Below are 18,501 nucleotides of genomic sequence, written 5' to 3' on the forward strand. Positions count from 1 at the left end.
GGGGGTCCCATCTATAGACTATAATATATTTAATAAAAATATTAACATTTATAGCTAGGAGCTTAATTTTGACCTCCTCAATTTGTACTGCTAATATTTTTTATTAGCTGTTGCTACTATTATTGGATCATTATGAAAAGCTTCATAAACACTGATTTATTTATTTATTTTAATTAATCAAATCTTTCATGTGATAAAGATAGATTATAATATAAATTAGTCAATTATTAATCGGTGGAGGAGGTCAAAATCTCTTGATAAATTTTGTCTTTTTACTTTAAAATATAATATTTTTTAATATTTCGTGTAAATTTTAAATTAGTATATTTGGTTTTTACATTAAGAAAGGACAAATTTACTAAGCAATGATGCTATTTCTAGTGGATTTATTATATTTATATATGGTTATAGTTACGTTATCTACTATGATATACTATTCATTTCATTGTTTAAATTTTCAAAAGGTGACTTTGAAATAATTTTCATCAATTATTCTTTTGGCTTTTTTCGGGGCGTTGTTGAGCAAATGGCTTTTGTTCCCTTGTAATTTATGAACCTCTTAAATTACGGCCTAAGGATTTTTTTTTAAGCAAATCAATTTTTTATGAGAAAATGTTAAAATCATGATCTAAAATTATATTATATAAACGCTAGTTCATATTTTACTGTTTTATTTAGATTAAAAAAAAATTGGTTTTCCATCTGTTATTTGGTGCTACATTAGGAGTCTACTGAATTCAAATTCCCGATAAAAAATCTCACGCGAAGACTATAAAACTCAAATGCAATTCCATAACTAAGGCTCGAAGTTGAGCAAATAACGACCTAGTTTGGTGAATTAATGTCAATGCACATATAGAAATCTAATTTTTTAAAAATATACCACCTTGCACGTAGTACATGTGTCAATGATACGTAATTAATCTAATGAGAATGCATGGAAATTTTACTTAATAAATGGAATTTCTTTATGTTCATACAAGATTTCATATTATTCCTACTTTATAGTAATAATTAATAACTTCATACATAGGTTGGTTGTAAGCTATATATCCAAAACCACCTATAATTGCAGCTAATTATAACGATTTAACAGAATAAAAGGGAAAAATTATAAAATATTTATAAATATATTCCTTAATTATTATTGGACTTTGAACATGTTAGTTAAAGTTACTTTACCTAACAAAATATTTATAAATATATTAATTTAATCTGATGATTGTTTTGCACTCTTAAACCAACTTATACCAACTTTTTGTGTACGTACGTCTTTTTCCATTCATAACGAATTTTACGTACTAATTTTTTTCGTGAATTTCTTTTGTAACTTATGAACTTTTTTAGATTACGATTTTATTTTTTTTGATTAGACAGATTTTTTTATGAGATACACTTGATCATTGTCTAAAATTATACCATAAGTTATTGCAGATGTCAGATGACATTAATCTAACGTTTTATTAGAAAAGTAATTGTGCAATATATGAGCAATTGTTTAGGTTTATAATTGGGGTTTCATTTATGGAACCATTTTCTCTCTTCTTTGACATATTTGTGTTTTTTTTAAAGTAAAAAATGGTAAAAGAATACTCCATTGGAAAATTAAGGTTAAAAATATTTCAAGTTGAAAAGACATTGGTCAAAATTTAAAATGCATAAACAATGAAGCTAATTAGCTCATACAAATCTTAGTGATGAATGCAAAATCATGATGTTATCACACACGCATAATACACGTAAACCCAAGGTGGACGTGGCGTTACGACATCAGGTTCATCTGAATTCAATAATTTTAAAGCACAATATGTAATTATATGTCAAATTCATTAAAATTTCAATGGATGGTAGTAGACCCCGAACCAATAATTTTGAATTCGTCTTTGACTTATTATCTCCGATTCAAAGCATACTATCTCTAAATCTAAGATTCTATGTCATGAAAATTTAAATCATGTAAAAAATTCTTATTAGTGAAATTTGGACAAGTTTGGTTTTCAAGAATGTGACTATTTCTTTTCTTATATTATCATTGGGTGGGGGGTGGGGGTGGGGTGGGGTGGGGTGGGTTGTCTTTCTTCTTTGCCTATGGAATCTTGAATTGAAAATTAATGAATGAAACAAAAAATATCAAACTACATGTTACGTGTGAAGGTACGTTAAGATTAACATATATATAACTATAATATAATGTTTGAAGTATATCAAATTTGACTTTGGTTCTTTTACTTTATTGATCATTTTATGATTTTTTTAATGTGTTAATTATACTATTTTTGCACTTAGCTTATATTATTATGGTTGTGTTCATAGGTATTAACTAAATATATATTTTGAACTAGAAAAATGTGTAGGACAAATTTTGGTAGAAGGTAGTTGACATTTAGATGTAGGAGAAAATCATATGTGAATTAAATAAATGATTTTACTAAATTGAATCCTAGCTACTTATGCTTGAAAATTGTGTCCTTAGAAGAAGAAAAAAGAGAGTAAACTTGCACAAATACACACATAGTAGAGAATATTCGAAGTCGGAAATTTCGTGAAAATTGTTTGATAGTGTTTAAGATTTAATATGTATATGAAAAAACATCATTAAAGATTTGAAATTTGAGTCATGATAAGAAGCATTCGCGACATAAATTCAAATTAATCAAAACTATTCCAGATAATTACTTTAATCAAAACAAAAGTCTCATTTCTAGATAATTAGGTTAATCTGTCAATATTATTTATTACTTTTGGCTTCATTCAAAATTCAACGGACATTGACTTTATATTTAGTTTCTAGAACATTTTTCATGATTGTTTTGTTTAATAAATGTTTATTAGATTAACAACTTTTAGGTATAAATAGAAGGTGACTATTGAACATAGTTTTTCAAACCAATATCTTGTCTTTTTAAACAAATAAAACCCAAATTATGTATCACTTCTCGTTTCTCGATATTCAAATTACGTAAACTTTAATTACTATTTTAAAATATAATTCTTCATCATTTTGATATGAGAAAAAAATTACAATTTATATTATTTTGCATGTAATTTTTGAACATCTAACTTTTAGTTTTGAAATATTAAATTAATCTAATCAATTTAACTTCGAAGATATACTTAGTTAAATTGACTCTTAAGAAATGATAAATGATGAAGCTTTATGTACAAATTGGCCCAATTGCATATAGGCCCAATATATATGACCTATATCTGGGCCTGGGCTATTACCAGTTTGTGTTTGCACAAAGGAGAGACTGAGTTAGTAGCCAGTTTTCGCCCCTACTATTTAAGATATAGCCAATTTTTTCTTAAATTATCTAACTTGTGGCCAATATAGGTAAAACGAAAAAAAAAAAGGAAAAATTACAAAAATCCCACCTTTTAGTTTACTTATTACCATTATCCCCTATAAGTTTTACAAATTTCCAAAATCCTTTATTTTCGCGCATCAGATTAGTGTATCTCGCGCATCAGATTAGTGTATCATGTATAAAATGTACATCAGATTAGTGTATCATGTATAAAATATAATGTATCTTACTTAACGATTAATGTATCTCGCGCATCAGATTAATGTATCAGCGCTTATATTATTGTATCCGTTTGAGAGATTTTTGTAATTATAAACTTTTAAGGGATAGATTGTAATTTTGCCTTAAAAGTATGTGATTTTTGTAATNTATCATGTATAAAATGTAATGTATCTTACTTAACGATTAATGTATCTCACGCATCAGATTAATGTATCAACGCTTATATTATTGTATTCGTTTGAGGGATTTCTGTAATTATAAAATTTTAAGGGATAAATTGTAATTTTACCTTAAAAGTATGTGAATTTTGTAATTTGCCCAAAAAAAAAATGCTATTAATATTAGGGCGAAGTGCAAAGGTAGTGGATTTTGAAACCACAGTTTAAGTCATATTTTTTTAGTGCGTAAAGTTTGTAAATTATTTACTTAAGATATACAGTGTTTAAAGTTTTTATCTGACTGAAATTTAAACAATGTATATTAAAAGGCCAACCATTTCCCCTTAAAGATTCAAGATTTAATTAAATTTAATCAATGTGATTGAATTCAAACGCATATGATTAAAGTTTAGTTAAATATTTTTGCCTCAGTTTTAGCATTATGTGGTTGAAGTCCGTTATTTATGCATGAATAATCGAACTTCAATAACAATCGGATTCAGTTTTTTTTTCTGATAGATTCTTGACTCAAGGAAAAAATAATTTAAAACCGTCTAAACAAAAAAGTGACATAAGTACAAGAAATAACATAGTAAATAACATCTAGTATTGGAACACTAACTACAACAAAAAATAAAAGATAATTGAAGCATAAAATCGAATGACAAGAAATTACAAAAACAATACTATAACTATTAGTATGAAAATATTAGTATATAAAAATACAAATGATCCTCCAAATTTAGTCATGTCTTAATACGAGTATCAAATATCAGACCTAAATACCAGTATCAAATATCTGACCCAAAGGATAGCAAACCATTTCACACAATTGGCAACCACATTTTTTGCTAAAAAAGAAGCATTCCAAAGAGGAAAAGAACTTGCCATCTTCTCATAACTTTGTTCTTGTTGAATACTCTAGTAGCTTCTTGTTGTTGTTCTTCTTCTTCTTCTTCAATTTTGCTCAAAAAAATCCCCCAAATTCTCAAATGCTGCAAAACCCATCTCGAGAATTGCTTTCTCTGTTCTCCAATGGCGTCTCTTTTCCATTTCCCCACTTCCCATAAGCTCTTTTTTTCTTCTCAAACTCTTAACCCTTCTATCTGTATACGCCACAATCATCATTTCTTTCTAATTTGTCGTTCAAAATCAAAAATTTGTGCTTCAATTAAGAAACCCAGGTTCGTTTGAGTTACCCTTTTGGGTTTATCTATGTTTCTGTACAATGTTTGTGGTTCTTGATACTGATTGTTTTAGCTGTAAGAGTCTTTGAATGTGCTAATGTGAGTGTTTTTCTTCAAAGTTTGGTTTTTTGGGCTTTATTAGGGGAATATAGAATGCATTAAAATCTCCCCTGAACTATCCAGGTTTTGCAGCTTTGTGCTGAAATTGTGGAGTGTTGCTATTACCCTTGAGCTACAATACAATGTTTGTGTTTATTGATAATGATACTGTGTTTGTAGTTTGGTTCTTGATGCTGGATTTTTAGCTGTAAGAGTCTATGAATGCACTAATTTGAGTGATTTTTTTCTTCAAATTTTGGCTATTTTTGCTTCAATAGAGAAAGAGAGAATACATAACAGTCCCTCTGAACTTTCAATTTTGCAACTTTGCACTTAAATTATTGAGTGTTGCTATTACCCTTGAGCTCCAATACAATGTTTGTGGTTCTTGATACTGATACTGTGTTTATATTTGGTTCTTGATACTGACTTTTTAGCTGTAAGAGTCTATGAATGCACTAATGTGAGCGTTTTTTCTTTAAAGTTTGATTTTTTTTTTTGCTTCAATAGAAAAATGCATTGGAGTCTCCCTGATATCCATGGTTTGAAGTGTTGTGCTTAAAATATGGAGTGTTGTGATTACCCTGGAGCTACAAGACAATGTTTGTGATTGTTGATACTGATATTGTGTTTGTAGTTTCATTCTTGATACTGACATTTTAGCTATAAGCAGGAGCGGAGCCAAGTAGGGCCCGTGTTAAAGCAAAAAGTCCCACATTGGTGGTTAATGAGATGGGTGGACTCCTTATAAGACTTGAACAATCTTTCTCCCTTTGAGCTAGTTTTTGGGGTGCGAGTTAGGCCTAAGACCTAATTTAACATGGTATCAAAGCAGGGCCCATCTCACCCGATGTTGGGGCCCAAAAAATCAAAAATTACCCAAACAATGCCCACGCACTAGATGCCAAGCACTGGGCGTGAAGTGGGTCAAAAATTGCCCAAAATTGCCCACGCGTGTGAGTTAGGCCTAAGACCTAATTTAACGGCCCGAACCCCCTTTGACGGAAAATTACACTGTATATACATGGTTAAAAACTTATATATATATATATATATTTTGTAGATGTTGAATCCCTTCGGCTTCGTTGTGTGTTTACTTCTTCATATTTTGAAACTCCTTAATGAAAATTTTGGTTCCGCCACGGTCTATAAGAGTCTTTGAATGCACTAATCTAAGTGATTTTTCTTCAAATTTTGGTTTTCTTTCATTCAATAAAGGAAGAGAGAATACATACCAGTGCCCTCTGAACCTTCAAGTTTGCAACTTTGTAATTAAATTATGGAGTGTTGCTAATACCTTTGAGCTACAATACAATGTTTGTGGTTCTTGATATTGATACTGTGTTTGTAGTTTGGTTATTAATACTAACTTGTTAGCTATTAGAGTCTTTGAATGCACTAATGTGAGCGACTTTAAATAGCAACATTAGAATTTAGAGTTGGGGGGTAATAGCAACACCCGTAGTCTGTTTAATTATGAAAGTTGCAAAATTCAGGTTAATTTTAATCACCCATCTAACGCATTTTAGTTTTTCTATGTTTTGTTGTTTGTGGCTTGGTTTTTGAGAGTGAATAGTTAGCTATGAATATCATTGAATGCACTGATATGAGTGCTTCAATAATAATTCAGATTCTTATACATCACCATTTGACTGTATTTTAGTTTTATCTACCTGTCTCAATTGTAGTGTGTTTACAGTTAGGTTCTCAATACTGACTTATTAGCTAATAGAATCTTGGTTGCACTAATGTGAGTATTTTTCTTGAAATATTGCTTCTTGATCTTACTGAGATGGGTGTTTGACGTTCTTTTTCTTGTTTTGGGTGGGTCTAGGGCAAGCCAGAAGGTGAAAAGCAATGATGATCTCTGCAACGACATCAGAGAATTTTTATCTTCTGTTGGACTTCCGGAGGATCACGTACCCACCATGAAAGAGCTGTCACAGAACGGAAGGTGAACTTGAATGCCATTTATGTTCTTGGTTTTCATTTTCCATCACCCCCCCCCCCCCCCCCCCCCCCCCCCCCCCCCCCCCCCCCCCCCCCCACCATTTTGCAGCTAACATTAGTATAGTTAAAATGATCTGAAGCTATTGAAAAGCTGTATGTATAGAGGAATGCACCTAATTCATGTCAAACTCCAACTAATATTAGCAACGGAAAAGAATTTCTCTTACTGAGAGGTCAAGTGAAATAGGACAAATTGAGTTATTTGCAGGGGAGCTAGTAGCTAGTTCTAGCTTGATTCTTTTTTGAGTTTCCCTGCGACATGCCCAACATTTGGTTGGAACTCAGGAGAAAGAAGGTATCAACTGGTTTTTCCTTTAGGATAGGTCTTCTCTAATACAGTTGAGAGGTGCCGGTTATCCTTTTTTGGAGATAAATGGATTTGAAGGAACTCATTCTTTTTGTTTGCGTTGAATAGATGACTTAATATCAATGAGACTTGTAACATGAAGGTGATAGCTTATGCTTTCGCCATGTTCCGGGCATGTAAAAGGTGCTAGGACAAAGGCATGGAAAGTTTCTTGAACTTGTGCTTTATTAATTCGTGTCTCTTTAGTGCTTGATTCTACTTGTATGAACTGCTACACTGTCACGCGAGACAACCATATTTCTTACATCAATGTTACTCTTAAGTGTAAACACTTCAAAAAAATTTGGATTTTGAGTCTTTAAGAGCCAGATCTTTAGAGACATTTTTGCAAGCTATGTGATTGTCTCATACATTCCACAGGCAAGACCTTGCAAACATAGTTAGAAGAAGAGGATACAAACTTGTCAAGGAGCTTCTCTTAACTTCCAAACAACCAACCTATGAGTGCATTGGAGAGGATGGCCTTGTTGAAAAAAGTGAAGATGAATCGTTAGGTCAGCAGTTCTTGTCCCTGTGTATTCTAGGTTGTAACAACATGGCCAATTTTGGATTTTTCCGATTGACAACCTGCTAATTTAAAAGGTCAGATGGGGAAATAGCAGACATGGCTCATGATGTTTCTTTACCAACTGAAGCTTCTGCAGTGGATGACTACACGAATGATGCAAGCAGTGATTTGATTCTGAATTCGTATGAGCAAAATTCTGGTGATCAAGAACCCTTGGGGTATTCTTTCTTGGAGGAAAAGGTGGCCAATTTTATTCAGAATGGAGAACTGGATAGCATAGACGGTAAGTGATGCTACTTCAGGGTGCTTATGTTAAATGACATGAATTGTTTATCTAGGTGACAATACTTGGCACCGTACTTGCACCATAAAGTTTATATGGAACACAATACTTGATAATACCTGAATTGTTTATCTGGATGACAATACTTGGCACCATAAAATACCTGAATTGGTCAATTTTATTCGCAATGGAGCCTGGATGGTGTAGAGGGTAAGTAATCCTCTTCTCCTCTTGTTTATCTGGGTTTACTTACACCAATTCAGGTACTTTATGGTGACAATACTTAGCACTCCAATTCATCCATGTTACACACTTACCATTTGGCCCAGATATTTTATGCACTTTCATAAGTGCTTATACTGTGTTAACCATTTCAAGTCTCCTGAATTCAAAATTATCTAGCAACTCAATCTAAGCTATGTTCTTTTTTCATTTTTTTAATTAGGTAATTTTTTTTATTGATGTATGGGCAAAAGCTCAGCATGCAAGAGTTTACAGAAAGTAAGGAATCCATGCGTTCTTATTTTATTTTCTGCAAAAAGCTACCCTGGAAGCATTGACACTTGCATCTTCCCCTTGCCAAATGTGAAAACATTGAACTAATAACTATATCTCTACTAATGTTGAAAAAAAAATTAAAAAAATAATGGAGTAATAATTATATCTCTACTAACATTATTTGTGATGATCTTCTCAAAAAAGAAAAACAACATTAGTTGTGATGCATATTGGATCTGTTGTTCATACTTTTCAAAAACAATATTGTATCTACTGTTCATTCTGCCTCAAAAGCTAGTTTCCAGTGACTAATATTTGCCACTGGCTAAGACCTTGAGCAAACTTTCAAGTTCTGGTGCTGTGAGCAGCTTGAGTAAATATATTGGATTTTAGAATGAGATCCAAAGTGTTTGAGTAAATCTAACTGTTCTGTTTTTGCTTGATTGTTTAGATAGTGGCTTGGAAATCTTTCAAAGAGACGGATCTGTTGAAGGACAGAATGTTGTAGAAACAGAATCTACTACTCCTATGGAGCATATAGATCTTGTTTGTAATGATGCTGGTGCTGAGATATTTAGCGAAAATCCCATGGCTCAATCAATCCAGCATGATGGACATCCTAGTACGCAGAGTTCTCTGATGAGGTATGCATGTCTTGCAATATTTAAGCTTCCATCTGACTAGGTTCTTCATTTTCCACTGGACCTTCAGTAAACATCTTTGGTTCTTCATTGACCCTACTTCATTTTTTGCAATTGTGTTTACCAATATACAGATCATACTTTTTTTTTTATGACCGCATACAGATCATACTTTATTAAATTTGATGTAGGATGAATGTGAAATCGAAGTTCTTTTTGTGTTTCATTCTTATTGATTTAATAAATCTTTCTTTTGTGTCTCATTCTTGTTGATTTAATAAATCAATCTTTGGCCAAAAACATTCCTCAACTATGTCCTGAACCTAAATATCCTTGAACCATTCTTGTGAACAAAAAGACATCCTTGGAGTATCCAGAACTTTGCAGCTTTCGTCCTGCCATTAGTTTCTTTCAAAAAGTTAACGGCTCTAACAGAAAAAGGTGCTGAGCACCTGACTTCCTCAAAGCTATCCTAATTCTGGAACATTATTTTTCGGCAACAACAAAGATAGTTTGGTTGAGAATATATGGTGGTGATTGCGGTTATACAAATGCGAAATGTTTGACTAGGAAGTAAAAGTAAGAGGGGAAGGAAAAAAAGACTATGGTTTTAAGAATAGTTTGAGTCTCTGTGAGTGAAACATGATCTGAACATGATAGGTTGGTGATTATCTTCCTTTTTCTTTTTCAAATTTTTTTTGAAGAACTAAACCGCAGGTTCCATGAGCACAGGGATGGTGCACAGATTTTGCTTCATACAGAAATAACTAGTTTCCCCGATTTACACCAAGAACTAATTCAGGGCACCAAGAAATGTTTAAATTTAAAAGAGGATAATTGGTTTAAGGCAGAAGGGGAAAAATGAACTATAAAAATAACAAGGAATCAAATAAATACCTTCAGTATACTTCTATAGTCCCCTTCTGTGTTCACCAAAAACCCAGTGAAGTTCTTCTTTGTCCCAGAATTTTGCAGAATCATTCACCTCTTGATGACCACCTTCGCCGGTGGACGAGGCATGTTCTCAGTTTTATCAATTTGGAAGAACGAGCATCGAGGAGAGAGAAAGAGTTGAAAGCTCAAGAGCTGCTTTCCTAGGTATTTGCTTCTCCGTTATGCTACAACTCCACCTAAGTTGGGGGAAGCTCTATGGGAGGAGTCATGACCGTTACGTTTTTGAAACAAACTAGCAGCAGGATGAAACCTGATAGTAAAGATGTTGTTTAGATTTGAGGTATTAGGTATATTTAGATGTTTTTGGCTAAAACCTCGATGTTTTTCCATGTACTCTCAACAAGCTGATGACCTTTTCTTCTTTGAAGAGTTTAGATTTCCCGTCCTCTTCTTGTCTATGAGCTGTAGTATCTTTCTAGCTCTAAGATTTAAGATCAGATTAAATCTAAAGTTGCTTTTTGTTCGGGTTTTTCCATCCTTCTGTTATCTGAATGCACCTTGATTTTTGTAGGAATGATAGCCTGTCAACTGAATACTTAACCATGACTGAAGGGATAATTAGTGCTGATACTGAGGTGACAAAATTCTTTGTTCTGATTGTTTGCTTTTTATTTGATTCCATTTTTGACTTGGAATTTCCTTTGCCTTCATATTTTATCTGTTAGCCCCACAATATGGAGATTCAAGCTGAAATTAATCATCTCAAGTTCGTGCTGGTACTGCTCTTTGGACAATTTATTGTTGAAATTGTGCTTACCCTACTTGGCGTCAATTTTTCTTTGTTCAGACGTTTTTTATATACCTTTCCCATAAGTATACCAATGCCTTAAATGGTTTTGTTGCTGTTCTTAGCATCAGAAGGAGCTGGAGTTAACTCAATTGAAGCAGCAGATTGAAGAGGAAAAGGTATAATTTCCTTCTTACTCTTCCCCATTCTTCAGGAAAAGAAAAGAAGATAAAAATACGAAGACCTAATTCCCTTTTTGCCTTGCTATGGTAATGGATATTTTCCTTTTTTAAATGATAGAAAAAGACACATTTCTCTGCGCTGCAGAGATGTTGCCACTTATTTTACATTCTTCTATGTCATCTTAACTATTGGCGTATGATCTCTCGTGTTCAGTTTCTTCAATATATCTTGTAACATACCAAAGTGTGATTTGACTTTTTGATGACACAATCTTATACATAATAACACAACTCAACAAACTATGAAAGGGACCAGTGGATAAGGTAAACTGGAGTGTTCTCTCTTGGGAACTTTTTTTTTTTTTTTGAAATAAGGCATCTTTATTGATTATAGAACCATATATATATATATATATATATGTATGAAAAGGAAAAACATAAATCATGGTTCATTTTTGCACATTAATTATAACAAACATAATAAATTAGTTTTGGTGAGTCTTGTGAATGTTTTTTCTTCCATAACTAGCTGGTGGAGCTTGACAGACGCATTGGTGTTTTGTCAAGTCACATATGGGATGTTTATCTATGCATTTCAGCTTTACACAATCAGCATCCTTAGAGCATCCTCCCACATAGCTTCCTTGTCCCAACAAAATAAGCAAAAAAGAGACCAAGAAAATCTTAAGGAATGTTGCCTTCTCCATTTTCTCTTCCAAGTTTTGTGGTACCACAAGAATAATCAACTATATCTGTGATTAGTATTATTGCTTTCTTGGGTACCTTCTGTAGCATTTGAGTTGAACTAGTTTATTCATGCTACTGATATGATCATTAATGTTATATTTTGATAATTCATTTCAGCTATTTTGGTCATGTGTTTTTGTGATTGTGAGAATTTTAAACATAATTTTTTGATACTTGTAACATTACTAAAATGAACAATTGGCTCTTCATGAAGTGGAGAAGTGTAATTTTCTTATATTTCTACTTTCAGCACTTGCTGTCAATTTTGCAAATCAAAGCTGAAACAGAAATCAGAGAAGCAGAAAGACTTATTTCAGAAAAAGATGCAGAGCTAAATGCTGCTGAAGATAGCCTCTCAGGACTGAAGGAGGTATTCAAGCAACCTCTTGTATTAACATTTCCTGAATTTTCAAGATTCTTTGCTACTGCTACCAAAGTATAACATGGACGAATAATTGGGAAATTACTCCAACTTCTGCTGGAAATGGGGTTTTATGTACTTTACAAGGTATATCAACCAGAAGTTTCATATAGATGTTGGCTTCATTAAAGGTAATATCATTTAAATAATGAAAAAGCACAATATTCTGTTGCTGAGTCATGGCCTAGGCTGATCAGGGTAGTATATTTGACATAACAGAAGCAGTAAGAACTTGTGGCTTCACAGAAAAAAGAAAAATAAGAGAATTTATAGTGAACTTGAACTATAATATAATGTCTGGAAGTTTGGGTGAAACAAAGGAAACAAGATCTTTTAGCTAGAATTTGTGGTCCTCATCAATACAAAAAAGAACAGATAATAAGTAGAATAGAAAGAGATCCTAAATAACTAGGAAACGAAAGCCCCACCTCCAACTTTCCATCCCACACCAGTGTATCTGGTTCTACTGGTGGAGCTATGGCTTGTTGATTTATCACATATGTTTCTATTAGGTTGAAATCCAATACTGGGCAGATGGGGAAAATGTTGAGGTGGCTGGCAGCTTCAATGGGTGGCATCATAAAATAAAAATGGATCCACATGCATCATCAGATCCCATCGGCGAAGATATACAACTATCATCAGATATCATAGATCCCATCGGCGAAGATATCCAAGCATCATCAGATATCATAGATCCCATTGGCATGAGGTTATTACTCTGTCTATTTCTTTATCTTTGGGGTGATTTTTAACGTAGCAGTTTGTCGGTTATGTAATTACCAACTTCCTTAGATGTGGTATTGTATTTAGTTTTTTCCTATTCATCTCTTACTATCATTTTGTACTACTTCAAATCTTCAATAATGTTGCTTATCCTTTTCCAGAACAGGAACTCTGTCCAATCAATAATTTGGGTGGCCTGCCCAGTTTTAGGATTGGTAGTGACTTTCTCTGATCATGAAGGTTGTGTATATTCGTGCTAAAGTGGAAACTTAGCTACATTGGCAAAATAGTACAAAGTACATAATCAACAGGAGATGAGACACATGCCTTAGTACCATAGTGCCTACACTGAAGTGCTACTTAAGCGAAGCGAAGCACACAACCTGGTTTTAGCTGAGCACAGGACTAACGCGTTTCTAAGAAACCTTTTGTAGCTCTGTTGTAATACACTTGTACACGTGTTACACACAAGACTAGTCAAGTGTAGCAATATTAAGAAAAAGTACGTCTCCTCAAATTTGAAGTACTAGGTAGCAGTATTAGTTTATAATAGTTTTGAAGTATGGAAGGAGGATATCTTGCTACTTTGAAGGATGTGGTTTTGAGATGGAACTAAATAGAAAGCTCAAACGAATGGGTGGAAGGAGTAGGTAATATTACTTAGTCTGTTGAGTGGACCCCACCTCCATTATATACAACCAACTTATGCCTGCTGATTTATTAGCCATTTTCTCAAATTAGAGCACTATGTAGGGGAAGAGATGGCTTCTTGCCCTGATAGATTTGAACTATTCTCATCTTTTGAATCATCATATATTTTCATTTGTTTACAATAGTCATTTATATGCAAATGTAGAAGCAGAGATCTATGGATTACCCGTCTACTGAGTTATTCTGTATATCTATTGGCCTCGGCCTCCTTTCTGAAAGGCATCGTAATATTATGAATAACATGATAAACTATGCTTTCCAGGGAACCTCGACTTTGGAAAACTGTGTTATGGCTGTATCCAGGGATATACGAGGTACATTATCTACAAACTACTGTAGGATAGAGAAATATAAGCTGGCTGTGTGGTCACTTTTTGCCTCAATAGTTGTATTTGGAATAAGTAACTTGGCTTTTGCTTGACATGCATTTGTGTAGTCCATAGACAATTCTATTAAGAGTTCATTGGTTGATCCTTTAAAAGATCTTAAACTCTGTCTAATCTCATCAGTGGTCGTATTCTTCATTGAGTCATATCCACAACTTTGCAGTCACGAGGGAAACATGCAAGTGAATTAGAAAATTGAGGTTGAGTAAAACTAATAACCACAATGGAGTTTTATTCATACAATGTTTTGATAAAAGAAACAATTTATATTTTTGTTGCAGTGATTAGTTAGATTTAGCACTTGTTTTCTGTGGTATGATTTTTGTCTTCAATATGCTCAATCAGTTGCTGGAAGAAAGAATGAATCTTGCCACTTTACTCCGAAAAATCAAATTTCATTTCTCCAACTTTAGTGTTTTTAGTAGTTTGACAATCTCAGCTAACCAAGGACGTCAACGTCCTACCATGAGTGAGCAATATTACTCAATCTTACTTCTGCCTGATAGCTTTTCTGTTCTGTTGCTTTAAAGATGTTTGAATATGTCTTACATTGTTCAAGGACTGTATTTCGTACAGATAAAGTTCGTTGTTGATGACCACTGGACAACTGATCCTCAAAGAGAGTCTACTACGAGAGGTTCAATACACAATAATGTACTACGAGTTGATAGATGACTTGGGTATTGCTCGGCTTCTGAAATGATAACGAAAGAGCCTAGCTTAGTTTCGGAATTGCTTGCTAACTGTTTGAAGATAATGGATAGTAGCCTTGCTCAAATTGATACACAAGGTTTGTGTCAACTGCTTGAGTTTGTTAAATAACTTTGTCAAGCATTCATTCTGTTTATTAGATTATTATTTACTCATAAATAAGGGCCTCCAAAGAACCAAAAGCAGATGAAGGAGATACAACAAGATGTGATGAAGGCAATGTAATTGTATCAACTAATACCACACTTTGAAGAAACAAAATACCCAAAGTAGAATATAATTTTTTTTTATGTATTTATTGTTACTATTATTTTAAATTTTCTTAATAGTCTCTTACTAATTATTATGCAAATATTTTTGGAATTTTATTATTAATGTAATTATAATTAAAAATAGTAGATAATTAAATTTCACTTCCACATGAATCAACTATGTTTTAATATTGGAGTATCATGAGTTCGGAGTCAAAAAGATAAAAAAATTGAGTATTAAATCAAAATGACAACATTTGGATGGAGGGGCAAATGATGTACAATGCTCATGCTGATATGAGCCTTCCTTTTGCTGTTATAACAGTTGTGTTAGAGCTGATCAAAACCGAATTGAAATTGATAATTCAAATCGAAAAAAAGTTTTTGTTGAGTTATTGTAAAAAACATTGTCATTTGACTCTAATTTGTTCTAAAAAAGTTGAGGTATTCCAAATTATTTGTTGATACAGACAGTTCTTGTTGAGTTAATCCAATGGATTGAACCTAAATTGATTCATAAAACATAATCCAACTTAAGCAAGCAAAAAATATAAATTATTAATAAAGTAATATTTGTTGCTAGTTTTTGTTTTTAAAAAAAATTATATATCTAAATGTTGCTTTTTTAGTTTCATACTCAAATTTTATTGCCCTTTTGAAAACTTTGCTCATTTTTTTTTGCGTTTTTGGCTCCAGACTCTTTAATATTGACTTTGTAAGATTATCTTCAAAGGTTCAATCCTTTGAGATGTTTTATTAAGCATTTCAAGCTCAAACTAATTAAATTATCAAATAATTAATTTTTTAAAAATATTATCTTAACTTTGAATGTTTTCTAATCACTATAATATTGATTTTTGTTATTAAAAGTATTACAAAATATTATATAAGTAATAAAAATGACTCTAATTGGCGTATTCAATGAAGTGAAGTCTTAATTTTATTTTTAAACACTTTTGGAATAAATTTGATGGTTTAGGTAACAATTGATAATATTAAAAAAGTTTTCAAAAATATAATCAATAAGAGAGATTTATATATTTGTTTTGTTATGTAGCATACAATAGTGTATATATGTTTATTTTTGTCTAACAAATTATTAAAATCAATTGAAAAAGAAAAATTAATTATTAAATTGTAATCAATTACAATATTTTTCTAGAATTTATGAAAATAAAATATATAAAAAATATTAAACAAACGTAACTTTCTCTTCTAAATTTTGGCTTTAGACAATCTAAATCAATTTTTCTACACATGTTTTGTCTACACCAGCGGATGACGGCGACTATAATACAACTCTGGATTAAGGTCCGAGTCAAGCTTCGGATCCACATGAATTTGAATTTTTTCGTCATCTACTACTAGTAGTGACCTTGAATTCAGACTCATACCCTTTTTTTGAATCCTTTATCAACTCCCGCCAGAACCTCCTAAACTGTCTAAACCACTAGTCCCCTTTTGAGGCCCCCAATTATTTTTTAAATAATACTTATATATATTTTATTTTAAAAAAATTATAGGTAATTTTTTTTTTTTAAAAAAACATGTAAGAAGTACAAAAAATAAAATAAACAAACAAAATAACCGTTGGTTTTCCCACTTTATAAGGGAATGAAACATATTTTTGGGATAATTTCCTCAAGTGGGAAATTTTGTTTTCTTATTTATCTCCTAAAAAATTGACCATATATTATTATTTACCTTTTATTCATCTTTCTTATTCTCTATTTTATTATTTTTATTCTCACTTGAACTCTCTTCTACAATTTTTTTTAAAAAAAATTAAACGCAACACTATTTTGATATTGTTTTATCAACTTATCAAATTCTCGTGAGCTAGATTTTATTATTCTAACTTTATTTTATAGTTTTTCTTGAAAATTTGTTATTGTTGATATTCTTAGTTCATAAGTAAGTGTNTATATATATATATATATATATATATATATATATATATATATATATATATATATATTCTTGTTTTAGTTATTATTAAATTATTCAATTTAAATATGTCAACTAGAAAATATGATTTCGATTTTACAAAAAGAGAAAACTTGAAGAATTAAATAAATCCCAAAAAGGAGCCCTTGATATATTTTTCACAAATAATAAAAATTTTGAATGAAAAAATATTGCTTATAGAATAATGTTAACAATTCTTGTAACCGTTGCCTTAGCTGAAAGAAGTTTTTTGAAACTAAAATTGATAAAATCAACAATATCTCAAGAGAGATTGATTGGATTAGCTATATTATCAATTGAAAAGGAATTACTAAAACAAATATTATATAATTGTAATTAATTGTCACGACCCAACCCACCGGGCCGTGCGGGCACCTACTCTAACCCCTAAGTAGGAGAACCCTTGATTCCCAAACTATTTAAGACATGCGGAAGATCAAGAAAACTGAAAATAGAAAGAGATTCATGTAGATTTTATAAATAAAGAGTTTAAAAACAGTTCAAAGTTAACTTGTAAAGTAACTAACTTCCCCATAGATCTAGTCTAAACAGGTACAAGAGCTACCTGTTTAGACTAAACTCCCACCACTCGGAAAGAAAAATAGAAGTTGTTGGAGATTGTCTTCGTCTTCACCTATGAAACATCACTGACCCTGCAACCACACTATTCCAAAAAGGCATAGCAAGAGTAGTATCAGTACAACCACACGTACTTGTAGGCATCATCGGTCAACCCGATACCCACCGCATAATATAAGAAATCGACTAGCAAGAAACATGCAATAAGATTGTTCATTCCTCCACCCTTATATTTTCCTGCATTTACTATTCCCGGATACTTTAAATCATACTAGTACACTGGACTCTAACCCCTTTCTGCTCCATTCTTGATCATAACTTAACCATTTTGTCTTTCAGAGGAGATTCCGAATATAACTACTACCAACCCGGCCAAACCACTCGTGACATACCCTTACTTCTTCCACCTCACCACTCAACCCTTAGTTCTATAGTACTGTCTATTAAGGCTTGTTAACCGTTTCAATACTACTCCCCTTCCGGGGTAATACCCAACTCTTAACATTTACGACATATCACCACCCCAATTCTCAACGACAATACACATGACCACCTCTCTAAAGTAAGACATAGTAACACCTGGACCCTTGGTCTCCACTTACCATACCACATCCTGATTTGGGCCTGACCATTCACAGTTCATTCATTAACGAGATATACCCAATTACCTTACGACACTGCAAACCCACGTATATATGTATATATATATATATATAATGCACAATTTAATTATCAGTTCAAGAGCAACGTACAGTTCCACATTATCAATAACAAGCAAATATGAACATATCATTCACACATGGTTCTCTCATGGATCCATACCCAAACTGTTAGTGTGTCGAAACGTGACACTCGAT

At 32.3% G+C, this 18,501-nt stretch overlaps 4 protein-coding genes across 8 annotated transcripts in view; 2 read left to right on the forward strand and 2 right to left on the reverse strand.

Moving 5' to 3' along the window:
- Nucleotides 1-18,501, forward strand: part of LOC125870200 (uncharacterized) — a 390,460-nt gene that overhangs the window by 278,900 nt on the left and 93,059 nt on the right. The gene's annotated exons all lie outside the window — the stretch shown is intronic.
- The window catches only part of LOC125870188 (heavy metal-associated isoprenylated plant protein 3-like), a 210,645-nt gene that overhangs the window by 92,296 nt on the left and 99,848 nt on the right, over nucleotides 1-18,501 (reverse strand). The window lies entirely within an intron of this gene.
- LOC125870185 (protein PTST homolog 3, chloroplastic) lies at nucleotides 4,633-14,822 on the forward strand. Of its 3 annotated transcripts, none has more exons than XM_049550536.1 (12): nucleotides 4,633-4,872; nucleotides 6,809-6,928; nucleotides 7,712-7,845; nucleotides 7,939-8,142; nucleotides 9,092-9,284; nucleotides 10,747-10,810; nucleotides 10,901-10,951; nucleotides 11,088-11,141; nucleotides 12,142-12,261; nucleotides 12,825-13,024; nucleotides 14,012-14,063; nucleotides 14,712-14,822. In XM_049550536.1, exons 1-12 carry the CDS (start codon nucleotides 4,724-4,726, stop codon nucleotides 14,808-14,810), a joined length of 1,440 nt encoding a protein of 479 aa, XP_049406493.1. In that variant the 5' UTR covers nucleotides 4,633-4,723; the 3' UTR covers nucleotides 14,811-14,822. The 3 variants fall into 3 exon arrangements, with proteins under 3 accessions (XP_049406493.1, XP_049406494.1, XP_049406496.1); XM_049550537.1 differs by having other exon boundaries at nucleotides 7,987-8,142; nucleotides 14,712-14,816; XM_049550539.1 differs by lacking the exon at nucleotides 10,901-10,951 and having other exon boundaries at nucleotides 11,094-11,141; nucleotides 14,712-14,816.
- Nucleotides 11,621-11,865, reverse strand: LOC125870201 (uncharacterized). Its single transcript, XM_049550566.1, has one exon. It carries the CDS (start codon nucleotides 11,849-11,851, stop codon nucleotides 11,630-11,632), a length of 222 nt encoding a protein of 73 aa, XP_049406523.1. The 5' UTR covers nucleotides 11,852-11,865; the 3' UTR covers nucleotides 11,621-11,629.

Source organism: Solanum stenotomum, chromosome 7 (genome assembly GCF_019186545.1).
Source record: "Solanum stenotomum isolate F172 chromosome 7, ASM1918654v1, whole genome shotgun sequence".
NCBI lineage: Eukaryota > Viridiplantae > Streptophyta > Magnoliopsida > Solanales > Solanaceae > Solanum > Solanum stenotomum.